Source organism: Sinohyriopsis cumingii, chromosome 11, assembly GCF_028554795.1.
Source record: "Sinohyriopsis cumingii isolate HCF-2022 chromosome 11, ASM2855479v2, whole genome shotgun sequence".
Taxonomy (NCBI): Eukaryota; Metazoa; Mollusca; class Bivalvia; order Unionida; family Unionidae; genus Sinohyriopsis; species Sinohyriopsis cumingii.
Genome location: NC_142971.1, coordinates 57,102,354 through 57,125,982, shown reverse-complemented (window position 1 = coordinate 57,125,982; position 23,629 = coordinate 57,102,354). Strand labels below are relative to the sequence as shown.

Sequence of the window (23,629 nt, the reverse complement as noted above, 5' to 3'; positions counted from 1 at the left end):
GTCTTGATGTTGATTCTGGCCAGTTTTACTCAGTGCTGCAATTTGGATGTTGATTCTGGCCAGTTTTACTCAGTGATGCAGTTTGAATGTTGATTCTGGCCAGTTCAGTGCTGCAGTTTGGATGTTGCCAGTTCTTTACCAACTAGAGCTGTTCTTTCTGGTCTGTCTGCTAATGTACAGTTCATTAAGTTGTATAAATTCCAGGCAACAATGGCGAGTTGCATGACATATGTCCTCTTGCAAGGTTTTGACTAATAAGGTTGAATTCCTATGAGCCGCAGTATGCTGACCAGGGTTAAGGTGAATCGGGCAGTGTTTAGCGGCACTTTTTCTAGCTCCTTTTTGCTGTGGAGGTGAGCAGAGTGATTCTTAAATGGGTTGCACAGTCACCTATGAGGAGATCTGCCCTCATCCAGGCCTTTCTTAATCCTGTGGACATCTAGAGACCGGTCTGAATGCAGTGGTTGGCCATCAGTTCCTATGAGATGATATTCATACTGTCCACACAGCTATTTGCCATCTGCCTGAATCACATATCTGCTCAGCCATCAAATAACTCAGAATGGACTTACCAGAGGGAGACAGGTGTAGCTGTCCACTCTGGGTCAGCCACAGGTAGTACTGTTACTTATAATAGCAGGCAATGCCAGACCTGACCTAATTTGTAATTAAAGGATGGGTAACTCCAAGTATACAGACTGGTGGACAAATATATCTGCATATTTTGCACAGCTTGAATATATGCACTTATTCCTGGTTTCAGTTGCTGCTATAGGAAGATGCAGCTTAAATGAAAAGGGTAGGTGATTTTTTTACTGCCAAAACTTCGGAGTTTTAGTAAGGTGTATAGTATATGCGTCTGAGATTTGCTTGTGATATGTTATATTGAAGATTGTTACTGAATATTATATCAATCTTTTTTATTAAGTTCAGTTTTAACCATGACAGTTGCATAATGCAGTCTCACAGAAGATTGTGTCAAAGAAATTCCGGCTCAGACATCACACAGTCTTAGTTTCCAAGTGGTCACAGAAATTCTGCATATAGAGTGGGCCCAGTATCTTCACCTCATTTGTATAAAAAAAAAAACAAGCATGTGTTTCATGATTGATTTTTTACAGTTGGTGTTATTATTCTGAAATCTAAAACCTCAGAAGAAACACTTTTTTAATATTAGTCTTGTACTTAATGGTCATTTTCAGCTGGAATAAGATACTTAATTTCAGAAAGAGATTTTCAGCAAAAAATTGAATTTGTAACATAAATAACAAGTTACAACAGTATTGTCTCCTTATTTAATAAAAGAATGAAATCGGAATAGTGTAATATGTATGCAGGTTAGCCTTGTACCAAACCACATGTGTCAGTTGGAATACCTTGTGGTTTTCTACACTATAGCACAGAGATGGATCAATCATTTGGAAAACCTTGTTACTTTTCTGCACTGCCCCATAGAAATGGGTCAATTGGAATATCTTGTGGTTTGTCTGCCAAATAGAGATGGGCCAGTTGAAACACCATGTGACTTTTCTATACTACTACTTAGAGATGGGTAAATTGGAACTCTTTTTTGTGGCTTGTCTACAAAATTCCATCTCAGACATACTTTGATGGATTGATAAAGTGTTAAAAGGGGAAAAAGGGTTAAGAACTCGGGAATACACTATAGTACGCTAGGCAGAATCAAACCATGTTAATAGCATTATGATATCTTTATGGCATTCTTTGCACAGCTTCACTAAAAGTGTGTCTCCACTGACATTACAAAACAACCTTTTGACCAAGAATAAGTTATCTTAGTTAGCTCACCCTTAATGTGTGATGTGACATCTTTTGATATCAGGATGTATATGCATTGGTGACATCTGCTATACTAAGCAATGGACTCAATCACAGAGAACATCCTGGGATGCTCTACTTACAACCATTGGAAAGATCTATGGTGTTTTCAATAATTATCTTAGTCTGTAATTTAGGCAGAAGGTTTTGAGGTTGTTTCATAGCCTCATTTCATCTTTCTAGCATCTGTATATTTAAAAGATAAATGATAGAAAACTGTTAAATGTAAGATACTATAAGTGTACTTTTTCATACTAAATAATGTTCATTTTGTTAAATGTGGACTTGCTATTGTATTTTTACCTCTAGACTTGGGGAATGTTGATGACAATCAACATGGAAAAATGCAGCAATTACCGGTAGCCATTGAAGATACAGAATCTGTGGTAACTGTTCCAATTATAAGAAGAAAATTGAACAGCAGTGAGTATTACTTGATGAATTTGACAGCAGTATTATTTGATAAATGTGACAGCAGTAAGTATTGTTTAGGCAAATGGGGACAGCATTGAGTAATGTTTACTAAAATGGGACAGCATTAAGTATTGTTTTGGCAAATGGGACAGCATTGAGTATTGTTTACTAAAATGGGATAGCTGTGAGTCTTGGTTACTAAAATTGGATAGCTGTGAGTATTGTTTACTAAAATGGGACAGCAGTGATTATTGTTTATTACTTGCTGAGTACTTAAAGCTAACAGGTGAACAGAGCATTGTTCAGGGAAAAATATGTTATCAGCCATTGCAGGGGTCCCGAGTGGCCGAGTGGTCTAAAGCACTATCCGTTATGGATCACTGCCATCTCACCAGGTCTACGTGGGTTCGAGCCTCGGATTCGGCCAATGTGGGTATGTGAGAAAGTTTGCCAGTACCTTCTCGATAGTCAGTGGTTCTTTCCGGGGATTTCCCAGGTTCTTCCTCCACCATTAATACTGGTCACCATGTAGAGCCTATTGTGTGCTGAAAAATGTCGTAAAACCCTACAGCAACAACAACAACAACAAAAATGAGCCATTGCTTAATACAATGCAACTTGACTCTTGTTTGAAAACCAGTCTGCAAGTATGCCATGGATATTCTAAATTCCCCTCAGTGGAGTCTAATTGTGTTGATTACATCTGTATGCCATGGATATTCTAAATTTCCCTCAGTGGAGTCTAATTGTGTTGATTACATCTGTATGTCATGGAAATTCTAAATTCCCCTCAGTGGAGTCTAACTGTGTTGATTACATCTGTATGCTATGGAAATTCTAAATTCCCCTCAGTGGAGTCTAATTGTGTTGATTATGTCTGTATGCCATGGATATTCTAAATTCCCCTCAGTGGAGACTAATTGTGTTGATTACATCTGTATGTCATGGACATTCTAAATTCACCTCAGTGGAATCTAATTGTGTTGATTACATCTGTTCCTGATCTGATCAAAGATATGGCTATCAGTCATTAATTAAAGGAAAGCTAAATGGTGACAAGTAAGATGAACCTGTCAAAGGTTTTATTAGAATTCTTTCATCTCATAACCAGCTATTGCAGCATCACATGCCTGTCACTTAGATTGATGAGTGAATGATATGTAGATGACATAATTATCACTTCGGTTGATAGGTGAGTGATGTGGATGATATCTATCACTTTGATTGATAGGTGAATAATGTGGACGACATATTAATCACTTTGATTGATAGGTGAGTGATGTGGTTGACATATTTATCACTGTGATAGGTCAGTGATGTGGTTGACATATATGTCACTTTGATTGATAGGTAAGTGATGTGGTTGACATATTTATCACTTCGGTAGATAGGTGAGTGATGTGGATGATATCTATCACTTAGATTGATAGGTGAATAATGTGGATGACATATTTATCACTTTCATTGATAGGTAAGTGATGTGGTTGACATATTTATCACTATGATAGGTCAGTGATGTGGTTGACATATATGTCACTTTGATTGATAGGTGAGTGATGTGGTTGACATATTTATCACTATGATAGGTCAGTGATGTAGATGACATATATATCACTTCGATAGGTGAGGCATGTGGATGACATATCTATCACTTTGATTGATAGGTGAATGATGTGGTTGACATATCTATTACTTTGATTGATATCTTTGATTAATGTCTAAGCTGTCGATTAGCAGTATAAGTCATTGTGAGTTGGCTTAAGGCCTAAGCTGTTGATTTGCTGTATAAGTCAGTGTGAGTTGGCTTAAGGCTTAAGCTGTTGATTTGTTACATAATTTAGTATGAGTTGCCTTAAGGCCATAGCTATTGATTTACAGCAAGTCATTGAGTTGCCTTAAGGCCTAAGCTATTGATTTACATCAAGTAGGTGAGTTGCCATAAGGGCCTATGATGTTTATTAATGTTTTGCAAATGCAGTCAGTAGATTGACCAAGGATAAAATGGGTCACACATTCTATTCATGCTCGTATCACACACTCTGCATTCTTGTATCACGTTCTCTTCATTCTTGTATCACATATTCTCTTCATGTTTGTATCACACCTTCTCTTCATGCTTGTATCACACATTCTCTTCATGTTTGTATCACACATTCTCTTTATGTTTGTATCACACACTCTACATTCTTGCATCACACATTCTCTTTATGTTTGTATCACACACTCTACATTCTTGTATCACACGTTCTCTTCATTCTTTTGTCAAACATTCTCTTCGTGCTTTTATCGTACATTCTCTTCATCATTGTATCACACATTTCTCTTCATGGTTATATCACACATTCTCTGCTGAAATGCGGTCACATTTGTCTATTAAGGTCCTCATTGGGACTTGAGGAAACATGCCTTTAGTAGCAGTTGACACATTATTGTGCACTAAGGAAATGCTCAAATCACTAATAAAATGCTCAAATCACTAAGTTAATGCTTAAATCAGATGTTTTGTACCACCTGATCTTGATATGAAGATGGCTGATACAGGATATAGTAGTGACTACAGTATATATATATATATATATATATATATATATATATATATATATATATATATATATATATATATAATGACTACAGTATGTATAGTACTACAGTATATAGTAGGAACATCTACTATATATATATATATATATATATATATAGTGACAACTAAATTATATAGTAGTGACATCTGTATATACAGTGACAACTACAGTATATATAATACTACAGTATATATTGTGACATAAAATTTATATTTAGCGACTAAAGTATATATAGTACTACAGTATGTAGTAGTGACAACTACAATAGATAGTAGTGACATCTACACTATATAGTGACAACTACAATATATAGTAGTGACATCTACACTATATATAGTACTACAGTAAATATAAGTGACAGCTGCAATATACAATAGTAACATCTACAGTAAATAAGTGACAGCTGCAATATACAGTAGTAACATCTACAGTAAATATAGTGACAGCTGCAATATACAGTAGTAACATCTACAGTAAATATAGTGACAGCTGCAATATACAATAGTAACATCTACAGTAAATATAGTGACAGCTGCAATATACAGTAGTAACATCTGCAGTAAATATAGTGACAACTACAATATATAGTAGTGGCAACTACACTATAGTACTATTGTATATAGTAGTGACATCTACAGTATATATAGTACTATTGTATATAGTAGTGAAGACTACAGCATATATGATGATATCTACAGTATATATGGTGACATATACAGTATATAGTAGTGACATATACAGTATATAGTAGTGACATGCACATTATATATAGTGACATCCATGTATACAGTAGTGACATCTACAGTATATGGTAGTGGCATCTACAGTATATAGTAGTGACATTTTCATTTTGGACCAACAAGGCATCATAAGATTATATTAAATAGTAGTGACATCTACAGCATATATGGTGACATATACTGTATATAGCAGTGACATCTACAGCATATATGGTGGCATATACAGTAGTAGTGAAAGCTACAGTATATATGGTGACATATACGGTATATAGTAGTGATATCTACAGCATATAGTAGTGACATCACAGTATATATGGTGACATTTACAGTATATAGTAGTGACATCTACGGTATATATGGTGACATCTACAGTATGTATGGTGACAACTACTTTATATAGTGGTGATAACTACAACAAAGTGTTGACAACTGGTATGTAGAAGTGTCAGCAGCATTATATAGAGGTGACAACTACATTATACAGTGGCAACTACAGTACATTATATATATATATATATATATATATATATATATATATATATATATATATAGTGGTGACAAAAAAACGTATATAATGGTGACAAATAAGTGTATTGTGGTGGCAAATACAGTATATAGTAGTAATAACTACAGTATATAGTAATATTAAATGCAGTATATAGTAGTGACAAATAGTGACAACTACAGTATATCGTAGTGGCAAATACAGTATATAGTGGGGACAAATACAGTATATTGTAGTGGCAAATACAGTATATAGTGGTGACAAATGCAGTGTATTGTGGTGATAAATACAGTATATAGTGGTGACAAATACTGTATATTGTAGTGGCAAATACAGCATATGGTGGTGACAGATACAGTATATAGTGGTGACAACTACAATATATTGTAGTGGCAAATACAGTATATAGTGGTGACCAATACAGCATATAATGGTGACAGATACAGTTTATAGTGGTGACAACTGTAGCAGGTTGACTGAAAACTGATCTCCCAATCTTGATATGACCAGTTAGCTTTTCATCATGCTAACCATATATTATGTATTTCAGAAAAACAGATTTCTGTACCTAAAAGAAAGGTCTGCATTCTATATGCTGAGGACCATGAATGTCATGAAAAAGTTGTGGAGAGCTTGGCAACATATCTCCAGTCTGACTGCAGTTGTGATGTGATGTATTCCCAGTGGAATATGGATGTTATCAGGCACAATGGACCTCTCTTTTGGATGCAGCAGTCACTAAACTCTGCAGACTTTGTCATCATCGTCAACTCGGAAGCTGCTTACAAAATTGTTGAGGCTGATAAGGAGAGAAAAGCATTTCAGTCTGTTGAATCAAGTCCACTCAGTAACCTCTTTCTGCCTGGAATCAAACTTGTGATGTCGAAATTTATTCAGGATCATCAGTACAATAAATTCATCATGGTTCGTTTTGATTACACTAGTGAGAATTATGTTTTGAAAGACATTTGTCCAGGACTTTGTTACTGCCTTATGAAGCACTTTACAGAGTTTTTGTGTCATATTCATGGCTTGACTCAAAATCATGATTTTACACTTTTTGATCTGCCATTGGATACCAACCATCTTGAGAGAGGCAAGGGATTAAAACTATGTGATGCTGTGAAGAAAGCTCAGAAGTATGAAAATCAACATCCTAAATGGTTTTCTGAGAAATTTCTTTGTGCAAGGAACAGTTCAACGTATAGTGATGATCAAACACATGACTCGGGAGTGGGGGACGTTTCTCCACATCAACTGACACCACAACAGTCTCTTGAGGACAGTTCTCTGGACATGCAAATTTCTCAACAGCATCTCAGTGACACAGATCAGTTCCATATCTATGACAACCACTACACCATGGAGGTTTTTACAATCCACCCTGAAGATGTAGATATATTTCCAACAGAGAGGAATGGATATCAGAATCAAAGGCCTCAAAATGGCTGTGGACATATAGAGAGTCCTAAGCAATGTCCTGACCCAAGCGAATTCATCCCACCCAGTGAGATTGCGGATGATGATGGAATGAGCAGGACAATTAGTGAACAGATACAAAGCATTAACAATCGCTACATGGATCAAAAGATAATGGACTATGACAACTATTTACTTCAGTTCCAGATGGGGGACATTCATGAGTACAAAGCTCTTGATTTTGAGACACATAGCCTTGGAGGGCAAAGTGTCTAAGACAAAAATACACATAATCTTGGAGGGCTAAGTGTCTAGGACAAACATATCCATTTCCATATATCAGTTTATCAGTGGTAGAAATCAAACAGTAGTGGCATATATATTTTACAACCAATGTCATTGATAGGTATTTTGTACAATTTATATTATTACATATTTAGATACAGTGAAAACAGAATGAGCACTCTCCATTAAAATCCCATACACTAAAATTACTCAACCCTTAGCTTTAAAAACATACAACTTTGAAACAGAAGTTTTGAGCAGCACTGGAAATTAGTTAACCCATTTTTTTATAAGGAAGTTTGCAAAACGTAACAGTGAGTATGAAATATTTCGCTAATTTGTTGCTTTATTTTAAAATATGCCAAGTCTTCTCTTGTGCTTGATAAAACAACATGTACCTCCCCCATGCCAAAAAAATGGTCATATCAATATGGATTTATTTTCTTAGGGAAGTTGGTGCTAAATAAAATAGTGCTCTACTGATATCCAATATGGCTGCCACAGTTGCCATCTTGAAAATCTTCTTATTGCTGGATGGCTGGTCAAATTGAGATGGTGCTTTCACCAAAAAGATTTATTGCTCAGTGGCTGGTCAAATTGAGATGATGCTTTCACCAAAAGACTTGTTGCTGGATGGCTGGTCAGATTGAGATGGTGCTTTCACCAAACAACTTATTGCAATGTCTAGTTGGTGCTAATGTTGATGTGATGTTGAGTATGGCCACAATGGGATCCTTCATGAAAATCTTATGATGACTTGTTGGTCCAAAATGAAAATGGTTGCAAGTTTTCATCCACTATATCCATTACAACAAATAACATGGAAATCTTGTTATTGCTGAAGAATATAAAATATGGTTTCAACACTTGACTACTAAAAGACAGAATTGGACTTGTACTGATTTCCTGGAAATTGTACGCAGCCAGCTAAGTGTCGGGCCTTTCAAGAGGCCTTTTTTCCTGTATAAAATGCTCCAATACACAGTTTATGTAGAGCTCTAAAAAATGCATAAAATCCATTGCACAGTTTATGTAGAACTCTAAAAAATGCAGAGAATTGCAGTTCATTCTTTGGATATTTAACAGGTATGCAATGCATACTTTGGATCGTGTATCAGTATGTAACAAATATACAGACATACTATAAATCAGGTACCAATATGTACCCAGTATGCATGCATACTATATAAGTCATGTAACAGTATCAACAAGGTATGCATGCAGACTACTTGGTGTTCTGGTAGATAATAACCAATCATGGACTTAACATATCAAACATATCAGTAAAAAAATCAATTCAAGTTTATGGCTTCTCAGTTGGAAAAGACATTTTCTCCCAGAAAGGCACAGAAATCTATTTTATAACAGTTACATACAACCCTATTTTGACTACTGTAATACAGTTTGGGGTAATTCAAATGATAAAAACATAGCAAAGCTGGTACATCTTCAAAAAAGAGCATTTGGGCTAATCAATCCAGAAAGAAAGCAATGAAAATTCAGCTGTTAGGTTAAAAATATTACCTATTAAAGGCCGAATCCATTTGAGAAAAGCCAAATTAAGGTACAGGATATCCCATAATAGTGCTCCTGGATATTTACAATCACTATGCCAGTATAGGCTACCTGGTAATACTCCCCACCTGTGATCCATGTCTACCAAACAGTATAAAATTCCCAAACCAAATCAGGAATGATTTTTAAAAAATTTCCAGTACTCTGGAACTCTGCTCTGGAATAGTATTCCAGTTGAGATTAGAAATGCCCACTCTGTTTTCTTCTTCCAAGCACAGTATATTCAGTGGCTTCAGATATGCAGCTAAATTAAATAAATTCCTTTGTATGAGGGCCTCTAGGTAGATTAGTTCTTAGCTAATTGTGTTACCCTCTTTAAATAAGGTCATTATTATTATTATTATTATTATTATGCATACTATAAATCCTGTAACAGTATCTGCCAGGTATGCATGTATGCTATAGATCATGTAATGATATCAACCAGGAATGTTTGCATACTATAAATCCTGTAACAGTATCTACCAGGAATGTGTGCATACTATAAATCATGTAACAATATGTGCAAGGTATGCATGCATACTATAAATCCTGTAACAGTATCTGCTAGGTATGCATGTATGCTATAGATCATGTAACAATATCAACCAGGAATATGTGCATACTATAAATCCTGTAACAGTATCTACCAGGAATGCATGCATGCTATAGATCATGTAACAATATGTGCAAGGTATGAATGCATACTATAAATCCTGTAACAGTATCTGCCAGGTATGCATGTATGCTATAGATCATGTAACAGTATCAACCAGGAATGTGTGCATGCTATAAATCTGTAACAGTATCTGCCAGGTATGCATGCATGCTATATAGATCATGTAACAGTATCTGCAAGGTATGTATGCATACCATAGATCGTGTATGTATGCTTATGATAGATAGTGTAACAATATATACCAGATGCATGCATACTGAGGATAATGTATAAGACCTGTTAAAATATATTAGCTACCAGTCATTAATGTTAAAATCGGCTTTGTCCTTATGTGACCTCATCATATGGTTGCAATAGTTATATATATATATATATATATATATATATATATATATATATATATATATATATATCTTTTGAATATAAAGTTTTGAGTTTATTTCTTTGCTTTTATAGAATTTGTACCAATATATTTTTTAATCCTTTTTGTATGTTGTATCTAACATTTAGATTTGGAATTTCATAAAGTCCCATCTTTGTGTACATTATATATATATTTTTATTATACATACTTGACCAATTCAGTTTGTTTTGTTTTTTTTAAAAATAGACAGCATGTTTTATTTACCTCATTTATTCAGTATAATCCATGGTTTCTGCATAAAATTCATTTTTGTTGACATGCTTTAGTCTTTTGCATAAGCATTATTTTAGTCAAGTGTAAATTATGCAGTCCTAAATGTTGGATTTTCATTTTTTTTAAAAATATTTATCTTTGCTCTTAGGTGATGATAATGTTATACCTTGTTATCATGTCCCCCCTCCCCCCAAAGAAAATAAATCAGAATTTTTTTCTGAAAAATGTCACACATTAAAAATTATGTCTTATACCTTCTTCCTTTTGACAAATAATGGAAAATTTGCTGTATTCATGGCCTTTTCAACCAAGCACATCGCAACTGTGATTTCTTCTAAATGTAATCAGGTGAATAAATAAAAACATTGTTCTTTTTACAGTAATTTTGTCCTGTACGTTATGATAATTAAATACCTAGAACCAGACAAAATTTAGAGTACCTCAGATCCTTTAAACTGTGCATATTTCATGATGCAAAATGCCGGCATGATCAAGCTGCTGTATTTTTCTTTCTTTCTTAAATGGTGTCCATCTAGTGACATGTCAGGACAAATGGGACAATTAACCTCTTTAAAAGTTTTAATAGTACAGAAAAAAATGGAATAAATAGATTGGGGGGAGAGTCAGGAAGGGCAACAGTTATGTTTAGTGGACATAAAGTCTTGATTTGAGTATGTCAGATGACAGAAAAGATGATTGTTGTAGCTACAGCCCATATAAATGTTTTTGTTTTTTAAAGAATTGTGTCAAGTGATATCAGGAAGTTGTTGAGCTCCACAGGGTTTGTAATTACAGCTTGTGAAGCTATGATGGAGCTAATTAAGGTTCAAGTAAATGTTTGAGTTGAACACAATGTTTATGATGGCTGCATCAGTCTTGAATCATACTTCTGGTCTTTTAAATATGCATGTTTTCTAGCTTGTCAGTAGCAGTACATGATAGTTTGCTATGTCTTACTGAAAACTTGCCCAGCTTATGGAAAATAATTGACTGCCTTACTGAGAAGGTCTGATTAGGGTTATCAGGTCTGACTTGCATGTTACTCTGACATGCACAATTATGTCACATGCATGTTTCTCTGATATGCATAAAATATGCCATTCTTATTGAAATTCTCAATTGTTTGAGTTATAAACTCCAAAGCAAATTTAGAAAATTCCCAGATTTGTCTTATGGTGACTGTTCTTTTCCGTCACATGTACATTACTCTGATATGAACAATTACTTCACAGGCATGTAACTGACATGCACAGTTCTGTCACTTGTATGTTACTCTGACATGCACAATTCTGTCATGTGCATGTAACTCGGATATGCACAATTACTGTCACAGGGATGTAGTTGACATGCACAGTTCTGTCACTTATATGTTACTCTGGCATGCACAGTTCTGTCATGTGCATGTAACTGATATGCACAATTACTGTCACAGGCATGTAGTTGACATGCACAGTTCTGTCACTTATATGTTACTCTGGCATGCACAGTTCTGTCATGTGCATGTAACTCTGATATGCACAATTACTGTCACAGGCATGTAGTTGACATGCACAGTTCTGTCACTTATATGTTACTCTGGCATGCACAGTTCTGTCATGTGCATGTAACTCTGATATGCACAATTACTGTCACAGGCATGTAGTTGACATGCACAGTTCTGTCACTTATATGTTACTCTGGCATGCACAGTTCTGTCATGTGCATGTAACTGATATGCACAATTACTGTCACAGGCATGTAGTTGACATGCACAGTTCTGTCACTTATATGTTACTCTGGCATGCACAGTTCTGTCATGTGCATGTAACTCTGATATGCACAATTACTGTCACAGGCATGCAATTGATATTCACAGTTCTGTCACTTGTATGTTACTCTTACATGCACATTATTCTGTCACGTGCATGTAACTGATACGCACAGTTATAACACCAACTACATGTAACTAGATTATACAATTTTGATCTGGCACACACTTTATATTTCAGAGCTACTTCCACGATGGTCTACATGTGCACCAAATACTGCACTGTGGAAATGAACTAGTTGTCCCATGGCAACACTACATGCATTTGTCAAGTGAACAAGCCTAAAATCAATCCAGCTTATTGTTTGTGGTTTTGTGGACCCAAATGTTATTTGTCAATAGACTTTGCACCTTTTCTAGAAAGAAATATGTATTAAAAAAACACCAAGACACATTGCAAATGTAGTTTTAAACCAGTTAAGCACTTTTAACTCTCACTTAAAATTCTACATATCGCAATGCAGATGAGGTTGTTGTTGTTGTTGTGTGGTTTAACATCATTTTTCAGCACATGATAGGCTATACATGGCTGCCAGTATTAATGGTGGAGGAAGAACCTGCATAAACCCCAGAAAGAACCACCAACCCACGAGAAGCTACTGGCAAGCTTTTTCTCACATACCCACATTGGCAGATAAGGTAGTTCAAGCCAATATAAAATATTGGAAATTCTGAACAGAAAATATGTCCAATTACCTGTTGAATGAGACACTGTCATCTGGTAATGACATCCTAATTCATGTACTTAGCTCTTCACACCTAATTATGTTCTGTTTTAAATGCACAATAAGTATTTTAGAGAGACATACCCCTTTCCTGTCTGGATTCCCCATGGCCACTGCTTGCTTTCTACACATGAATGAATAGTAAATGAATAATGTTTTGACATATTTTTCTGTCCATAGTTAGCACTTGGAGTAAACTTTATTTACTTTCAAATTTTCTCTTTTCTTCTGACTAAAGATTTTGGATTGCTAATCAAATCATCATGCAATCAGGATTGTTTGCTCAGTCTCCTTTATATACAGACTGTCACCTGACTTATGACAGAAAAATGTCCCTGGACCCAGATCACTTCCAATGGAAATTTGCAGGTCTGTTTACTTAAATTTTAGAAAAGAACCTGACAAAAACAGGTACACCATATAATTTCCATGGGGTAAACCAAGGTCCTGAACTCAAATGGAAGTAAACGTGTTGTTTATCACTGATCATTATCTTAAAGTATGATCTACAATCATGGACCAAAGTTAAAAATACAGTATAGATACACATGACAAGTCAATAAGTAAAACCACTAAGAAAAAATATACACATGTTGATATTGACAAGCCTGTAGATCTTGAGTGGAACTATGTTCCTGAAGAAATTATCCAGAAAGTTTTGTTGATGTAAAGACTACTTCTGAAAATGCATATTTGTTTTTTTTGGCAAACAGATATAATTAAAATGGGATGAAAACATATCTCATAACTCCCCATTTTTTCATTATATTCAAAGTTGACTTTATTTCTTTCATACACTTTGCATTCGCATGAAATCCACACATCGAGATGTGCCATTTCTGAGATCTCATTGATGAAATCTTTTATAGTTTTTGTCGTCATTTATGCTTTGGAAACACATGAACTGTTCATTTTAGTACATTATATGTGGTTTTGTACCTTTCTTTATTATCAGCATTTTACTCATTTGCTTGTTTTATAGTATATTGTACTCTGCAGAGATATATTTCATTTTTACCTTTTTTACTTTATTATTTCTTGTTTTAATTATTTTTTTACTTTAATATTTCTGTATCATGCACTGACAAGGTAGGTTTTCATGTACTTAAGTAAATGTTTCTCAGATTTCAGCATTTGTTTTAACAATGGTTTAAATTGTTTAATTATTTAGTCATAGCAAATATTCTGCATCCTTATGGTCAACATTTGTAAATGTATAAAAAGAAAATACTTGCTTAGGGTTGAAGTCCAGTTGCAGATAACATAGAAACTGACCTGCTGTTGCATATATTCTGGCAGATCAAAATCTGCTGTTTAAAATTCTACTGATTATTCTTAATAAACTGCATGGACCCAGATCTGCGAGCACATTATACCAGTAGATCTGGGTCTGTGCAATTTGCAGTTGCACATAATAAGCAAGTATATTTTATTGTTGTTGTTGTTATTCTAGGGTTTAACGCCATTTTTCAGCACAAGATAGGCTATACATGGTGGCTAGTATAACTGGTGGAGGAAGAACCCTAGAAAACCCAGGGAAGAACCACCAACCCATGAAAAGCTACTGGCAGGCTTTCCCACGTACCCACGCTAGGCAAGCCTTGGACTCAAACCCATGCAGACAGAGGTGAGATGGCAGTGATCCAGAATGAGTATATTTTGTGGTGATTTGTTATAGTAGTCTAGTAACATTGATTATTTGGCTTATATAGATGGAGCAATGCTGCTACACTGTGTTTAACTGTATTGTATGCTGTAAAGAACTATTAAAAAATGTGTTTTCTATGAAGATTAAACAGTGATAATATCTTAGTGTATATTTAGAATTATGTTATTTTTATTCATTCACATATTGTAGTATGTTAGTAAATTGTTTCATGATAAAAATGTTATGTAAACAGTTATTTTAAAGCTTGAATCCAAAGTCAATTTTTAGCAGAACACTTTTGTTTTTTGTTCTTAATTATATAAGGTGATTTTGTTTTGCCACAAAATGAATCCTGAATCATCCACTTCATTTCTTTCAAAATTTGGGTATCTCTTGTTTTGTGAAATTAAAAATACTATTGACATTATACTATATGACATACTAAAGTTGAGAATCACACTTTTTCAGATTGTAAACAAGTGTTGTGTCCAGGTGATTGTTCTTTTGTTTTTTTGTGTGGACTTTTTCAGCCTATCATACATTACAATGTGGACCAGTGTTAGGTCCAACACTCTGGGACACTTGGTCATAAGGCCAAGTGAATCTGTGGCATGGTTCTTGGTCCATACTAGCATGATCTCAAATGATGTGGATGCACCATAACATGTGGCCATCATTGCTGAAAATAGAAAGACATGAAAAATACGATTCAGAAGAGACCATTTTCATAGTAAATATAATTCATAATGATCAGATTGTTCAAATCCTTCCAATCCAACTTCAAATATGGCTACTGTTACTTAAAATAGATAAACAAGAGTATGGCTTCCTCTAAAAACCTTTGAACAACTTCGATTATAGCATCTTGGCATGAAAGTCTTTCAGATTTGTTAAAATGTTACCAAGCCTTCAATACAAGCTGAACACACTATAAATAACTTTTCAAAAACTGTTCTAATCATGCCTAGGCTGCAATTACTAAAAGTAGAAAAACATTTAATGTCCTTTCCAAAACTGTTTATATATTGCTGGCACATGCCATGCCCAAGGAAACTCCACAGTAGCCAGCATTGGCAGATCAGATGATAGGAATCAACCACATACTTTTTTATTCACGAGTTTGGCATGCTGACCACTGTACCACTACAGCTCCTTACAACAGAGAAGGTCACAGTGACCTACATTTTACATTTTATGAGCTTAGCTTAGATTGTTGCATTAACTTGTGCCAAACATTTTTGCATTAACTTGTGACATCATCTTTCTTGCATGCCATGTACATACTGTCTAGAATTATGAAATTTAATGAGTAGATACATCTTGATGAGCACTACTCATTCACTGCTTTTGTTGTCATTGTTGTTGTAGGGTTTAATGCCATTTTTCAGCACACAATAGGCTATACATGGTGGCCAGTATTAATGGTGGAGGAAGAACCCAGGAAAACCCCTGAAAGAACCACTGACCCACGAGAAACTACTGGCAAGCTTTCTCACATACCCACATTGGTTGAATCCAAGACTTGAATCCACACAGACAGAGGTGAGATGGCATTGATCCATAACGTACAGTGCTTTAGACCACTCGGCCACTTGGGGCCCCATCATTCATTGCAGAAGTAAATTTTTATGGCCCATATTTTATGTTTCAGTGACTTTGGTTACATTTTGTACTGGGACTGTTCATGGTAGAATCATCAGATTGATTAGGATATGTATCTTTGCAAGTATTACACACATGCAACAAAAATAGCTTATAGTGACCTGTATTTCATCATGTATTGGTTTTGGCACATCACCCTTATTGCCAATAGATATCTTGGACATATGTATTGTTTCAGGTCCAAACTGTTAAATTTATCAATCAAGGACAGTGCTACAGTACTAAAAAGATAGTATGAAGTTTATGACTGTGTGACTGCAAATAAACATATGACACTATAATAATATAATAATCATAATTACATGGGAAGATGTAATAAGACTGACGCTGAGGATATTTAAACAAAATATGCACAAAATAAAGCAATATAGTATTTCTATACACATAAACAGTTTTCTTTACACATTATTTCATAGTTTGCTGATTGTATATCAGTTTGACCTGAAAATGTACAGAAGCACAATCATGATAGTGAGATACATGTACCATCATGATTGGGGGATACCATCATGATTGGGAGATACCATCATGATTGGGAGATGCCATAATGATAAGGAGAACACCATCATGTCCATAATGTTCATTAACAATGGAATTCTGTTTGCTGATCAGTTATTCAGTTAATTTTATGAGGCATAAATAAAATTAGTAGAGTTGAAATAAATATCTTAACAAGCCCTTGCATATCAATCAACCACAGCTATGAATAATTTGTTGGATATTCTGTCAGTCCACATCAGTTGTAGTCAGTCCCACAAACCATCACTCCAACACTGATCATCTCACTGGGAAAGTTAACTCCAATAATAGCTCTGGATTGCATCTTTTACTCAACTTTGGAAGTCACTACACAGCTGTGGAATCACCAAGATACTTAAACTTTGATGCTTTACAATTGTTTGGGTGTTAAAGTAACAAAGATGTCTGCTTTGTATCAATAAGATGTACATGGGTCTGGTAAGGTGTACAAATTGAGAGTTTGCTTTAAAAATCATGCTTGCTACTCTGTTTTTGCTTTGCCTTAGTAGCAAGCCACTATCAGGATATACCATCAAACCTGTCAATAGTGGACACCCTTTGGAAAAAGCAAAACTGGCCATTGTACTCAGGTGACTTCTGTATGCAGGTTTACTTTTCATACTTGATTTAAGAAGAAATATGATTCACTGGCTACCAGTATCATTGTTAATGGTATTATTATTATTATTATTACTAACAGATTTAATTATTTAAGCAAATCACAAAATAAATGTACATGTTGTTCTCTTCCAGATTTATGTTCCACATAGATTACTGTATCCTGCTTAGTTTAATCCTTTCTATAAATTAATTGATCACTGGTTAACAGCTTAGATATGGTTGTGAAATGAAGGAGAGTCTTGCTTTCTAATAAAGCTTTGAAACTCACACTTAAAACACACATCATATCACACACTTAAAACGCACATTATGGACACTTAAAACACATATCACACACTTAAAACAGATCATATCACACACCTGAGGCACATATATCACACACTTAAAAACTCACATCATATATAAAACACTTAAACACACATCATATCACACACTTAAGACAAACATAATATCACACACAACACATAATATCACACACCTTAAAGATATCATATCCATATCTTGGTTAACCAGATTGTATAATATGGCTAAGAAACTCACACTTAAAACACACATATCACACTTAAAACATACGTCATATCACACACTTAAAACAAACGTCATATCACATACTTAAAACACATCATATCACACACTTAAAACATATCATACACAGTTAAAACACATATCACAATTAAAACAAAGATCATATTACACACTTAAGACATATATCACACACTTAAAACATCATATCTAACACACTTAAAACACACATCATATCACACACTTAAGACAAACATCATATCACACACAACACATAATATCACACACCTAAAACATATCGTATTCATATCTTTGTTAACCAGATTGCATAATATGGCTTAGAAAGTCACTCTTAAAAAAAAAACATCAGATCAAATCGATATCTTTGTTAACCAGTTGCTCATCTCTACAAGATTTGAAAGAGCCAACCTACATGTGAACTCCAATAAATAAGGTATGAAAAGAAGCTTAAGGAACCATTTTATTTTAGCAAGGGGCAAGGATTGTCATTCCAACCTGGATATGTTTTTTCACCCCCAGGATAATTCTTTCTTTCAGCCAATATAATTGCTTTACTAGGTTCATTCAGCCAATATAATTGATATACATGTATTAGGATCTTTCAGTCAATATCAGTTGCTATAATAGGTTCTTTCAGCCAATATAATTGATATAGTAGGTTTTTTTTAGCCATTAGAATTGGATATAATAGGTTCTTTTTTTCTATAAATAGGAGCAAGAATATTTTTTTCAGGCTATTTGTGAGACAGAAAATTAAATGATCAGTCCCTGTAAAATATGAAGCAAAATTTTTAGAAGTTTTGTAAATAGTGAATGATCCCAGAACTTAATGAAATTGTATCTCTTCTCAAAGAATAACTTTTTCATCAGATACAGAAAATAACATTTCAAACAGCACCTGACACATCTCCTTTCTGCTGTGACTATACAACCTTCTCCCATCATCCAGCAAACAAATTACTTTGCCCCCCCCCCCCGATAAGAACCACTCCACTTAAAAATTTGACATATTGACATTTTTATTAATATTGAGATAGTGATTGGAGTACAGTGAGTGCAAGTGAGATAAGAAATATTTACACATCGAATTATATGCCATTCTTTATCTAAAGAATGAACAAAAGTATAAATTTGCATGTATAGAGCAGTCACTGTTAATACACTCCAGTGGCTGCTTAAAATGGGGGGAAGTCATTATTTGGTAAGGAAATACATGGCTGCCAACTGCAGTAAGCAGGTGACCATTATATACATGACTTTTTTATGTTGGAAATTTGCTGGGGGGTGTGTGATTAGAATGACCATTGTGACCAGGTGACACATGTATAAAGGTGGGATAAAAATGGAACCCTTTAATTTTTTTCTTTATGGGAAAAAGCTGAAAGGTCAAGGCCATTGTGGCTGAAAAAGAACCATATTGATTTTAGAGTAAGAAGATCAGAGGTAAAGGTCAGTGCAAATGAAGGAACACAAATGGTTTGCTGAACAGTAAGTATAATTCTACAGCAAAATAACATTATTTCTATATCCCAGACCTGGTCCAAACTTCATGATTTGGATAAGGAAGAAGTCCGTCTATTTTGGTGTCAAAATGTTAAGGTCACTCTGAAAGGAGAAAAATGGTTTTCAGACATTGAGTTATCTTTATAAAAGACTGTAAAACATGGGGCAAAATTATAATGTTCCATTCATTGTACTCAGTTTTTGTGTTTACCTTCCTTAGTAGATTGGCAAAAAAATGGTGTAAGTTTTATTCTGGCATGGGAATTGTCAACATTGCCATGATTTTGTATTTTAAAAGTCATATTAGAACATCTAAGTTCCGTTTGATGGAGAGACATGTACCAGACATTGGATTCAAAATTTTAGTGTAAGTTAAAGCCGTGTCAGTATATTCTAGCTTTATTCAGTGGAGAGACATATAGTTAGATTGCAAGTTTTAATGTAAATTAAAGTTGTATCAATACACAGCTGTTGCAGCTTTTATGGTTTTCAGGACAGTATTGTATGAAAATGGTATACAACTAGGCCAGTGATTGGAATCACACCTTTTTATCTTGTACACAAAGTAAAAAAAAATGTATTTACTAGAGTTGAATTTTCTCCTTTTTTTTCTTGCCTAAATTGTGGTGGGGGAAAAGACAAATTGTATTGAAGGTAAAGGCTATGGATTTTCTTCTTCTTCAAAACTTGCCCAGCCTGTTCAGTATTATTAGTAAGTGCATGGTTAGACTGCTATTATATGGACATAAGGTCAAGTGATCTTATGGTATGGCAGTTCGTAAACCACGTGTCATCTGTCAACATTTGCAATTTTCTTGTTGATAAAACACCTGACAAATTTCAAACAAAATTCAGTAGAGAATTTCCCAGAAGCCTTTGAAGTTTAAACAAATTGTGCCAGTCTACCATCAAAGGTGACTGTCATTACTAAAACAAATAAATTTAATAATGTCTTCTCAAAAACTGCTGAGCAGAGTTTCACAGAATTTTTTGGAAAGCAACATGAGTAGTTATAGGAGTCTCTTGGGGGTCAATGTTATTTATCCCATAGACCATGATGTGAAATGCACTTGCGGGAAACCCTATGTTAAATCAGTCCATAGGTGGAAATTTCACATGGAAATGGTACTTGGAGTCAATTGGAATTTAACATAGGACAGCCAATTTGAGGAGGGACGGGGGTCCATTGCTTTTTCCAATGGCAAAATAAGCACTTGGGGGTCATGCAGGAAATCCTGTGTTAAATCAGTCCATAGGTGTAACTTGGGAATGACATTTTGGGTTTGACCACTTTGGTGGCCTTAGTGGTTAGAGCGTTCGCTTCAGATGAGGTAGGTCACAGGTTCAAACCACTGCCGAGTCATACCGAAGACTTATAAATATGGTACTAACAGCTGCCTCGTTAGGTGTTCAGCATTAAGAGCTTAGTGTTCGGACTGGACAGCCAGGTGTCAGGATAATGTGACTGGGTGGGACATGATCCTACATGTCTGCGACATGATGCCCCAGTGCTAGACATCACTATGAACTGCCACACTGCAGACATCATAGTGATATGACTGAAAAATTGTTAAAGTTACATTAAAAATCCAAATCACATCACAAAATCACATCAAAAATTGCTTATTCATAATTCTAAAGTTATGCTTTCCGCGTGGTCACTCGTGGTCAAAGGAGTGTCCAAAGGAAGTTTGTTGATGTTGTTCCTGTTTTGAAGGTAACTGGCGTTGACCACAAGGCTACCATTATTATTCCTGGTAGAGTATCTCATGGAAGGATTAGGAAACCGATGAAACTGCTAAGTAAAATGGTCTACAAATGTTTGTCTCCTTGTTGCAAACTCAAATTGGCAGTGGCGGCACCGATGACACAATATACATAAAAATTTGGCAGAACAGGACAATTTGCATTGTAGGCACACGTTATCCATACTACACACAGGGGTTGCTTTTGTAGATCTAATTGAAGAGAATAACTCGACAATGGAGTGGTCGCTGATGATGATGCTGTGTTGAAAGGCATTATGGTCACTTTTTGTGGTCGATGTCTTGCGAATCTTCGATTTAAGGATCAAAACCTTTTTTCTGGTCACTCGTTGTAACTCTTTTTTTTTTGGGGGGGGGGTTGTTATGTGTTCCTGTCTCCCCCGAAGGTGTATTGATTTTTTGATGGGGTATTTAATCCCTAGTGTTATCTAAAGGGTTGTTCATCCGACACTGGGTTGTATCCCCGATGTCGAAATTCCTTCCCTTATGTGTTTGGTGATTTTTGCCAGAGATCCTAAAGTCCCGTGTATGCTATATGTATATGCTATGTGTATTTGTGCTATATGTTTATATGTTGGGACGGCCTTTATTTTCGAATTTCGTCTGCGGCGGTTCGAGTCTAAGATTCAGCCAATGTGGGCATGTGAGAAAGCTTGCCAGTAGCTTCTCGTGGGTCGGTGGTTCTTTCCGGGGTTTTCCGGGTTCTTCCTCCAGCAATAATACTGGCCGCCATGTATAGCCTATCGTGTGCTGAAAAATGGCGTTAAACCCCACAACAACAACAACATTTTCGAATTTCCCCAGTTGTCCTCACTTGCTTTCATAGGATATTTATTTCATTAAATATTTAGACTGAGTTTTCGAAATTTGATAGAGAAAACGGTGTGATATTTGCTTTTATAAAAGAAACTTATTGTTTTGAGTGAGTTGTCATATGTGTCGTTTTCTCTCTACTTTTATTGATGAGAGGCTTGTCCGATATAGGTTCCGCATTTTCCTTTATTTTCTGAATGTTTCGCTTTAGAGGAGTGTAGCTCTCTCCTTTATTGAAAGTGTAATTGAAAGTTCCAAAAGTTATGACTTGTATTTATCTGTTAGTTGAGTTAGTATTGTTAAACTTATTCTTCTTTAAATGTTAATATTTCCCCATGTTTCTGTTATCTTTGTCCATATCCTCTGCGTGGGGTTTTCTATCACTATTTCGCAGGCCTGTCCACTTCGCGTAGCGCCTTGTGACTTAGCCCTGCGACGTCTATGCAACATACTTCTCCCACGTAGAGGTTCCCTGTATCCCTCGCTAACAGAAAACGTCAACAAAAAAACAGAAGTTTTTCTCTTTTAAGTTTGGGTTGAAGGTCTTTTTAAGTTGGGGTTGAGTATGTTTTATCTGCAAGGAAATATTAGTCGCAGGGTGGGGCAGGGTTCGGCTCGCATCTGCGTTACTGCTATCGGTACTATCGAAACCCTCCCCCCGCCTGCCCCCCTCGAGATCGTAGATATGGTGTTTATTTTCTATTTTGTTTTCTTATTTAAAAAACTTAATCACTTGTCCGCAGGATATCATAGTTGCTATTATGTAGTCTATTTTTTTTAAACAGTTTTGTTATCATAATCCACATCTAAATATAAAATATTATTTCTATGATACTTGTATTTCTTACAAATTTCCATTATTACCCTGATCCTATTATTTTTGTTTTTGTCGCATTGGGCCATCGTATGTAGTTTGGTGAAATTGGCCTTTTTACATAGCGGACATTTTGGCATTTCCCTAATCATACGACTTTTTATTGCTTCTTCGTCTGTAAGCCAGGCGTTGTGTAAATACTTAAAAATGATACTTTGTGTTTTTAAAGATCTTATTTTTTCCCCAGTTTTTCCAAGTTTTGGTCCAGTTTATCTCCCAGTTTTCCTGCTCTACTCTACATTTGATATATTTCGCTACTTCTTCTCTAATCCATGCCTATAACTTTCGCTTACTTCTAATTTCCATAGTTCCGTTTTATCCCTGTACTTTAAAAGTATTTCTTTAATATATTTGAATTTTTGTGGTACTTCTAATTTTTTGGTTAATTTATTATTTGTATATATTTCTGGTCGGTTTCTCAGAGTGAAGCCGAACAAGTAAATGTACAGTGCTTCCCATGCCGTAGCTGGGTCTGGTTGTATTTTTTTTTTTTT

General features: G+C 35.2%; 1 protein-coding gene across 1 annotated transcript in view; it reads left to right on the top strand.

Annotated features, from left to right (window-relative positions):
- The window catches only part of LOC149788509 (uncharacterized), a 77,495-nt gene extending 62,368 nt beyond the window's left edge, over positions 1-15,127 (top strand). Inside the window, exons 10-11 of the mRNA XM_089974507.1 lie at positions 2,149-2,262; positions 6,631-15,127. Of these exons, the coding sequence (XP_089830633.1) occupies positions 2,149-2,262; positions 6,631-7,775 (1,259 nt within the window). The 3' untranslated portion in view covers positions 7,776-15,127. The remainder of the gene's footprint in view (positions 1-2,148; positions 2,263-6,630) is intronic.
- Positions 15,128-23,629: the final 8,502 nt, after the last annotated feature.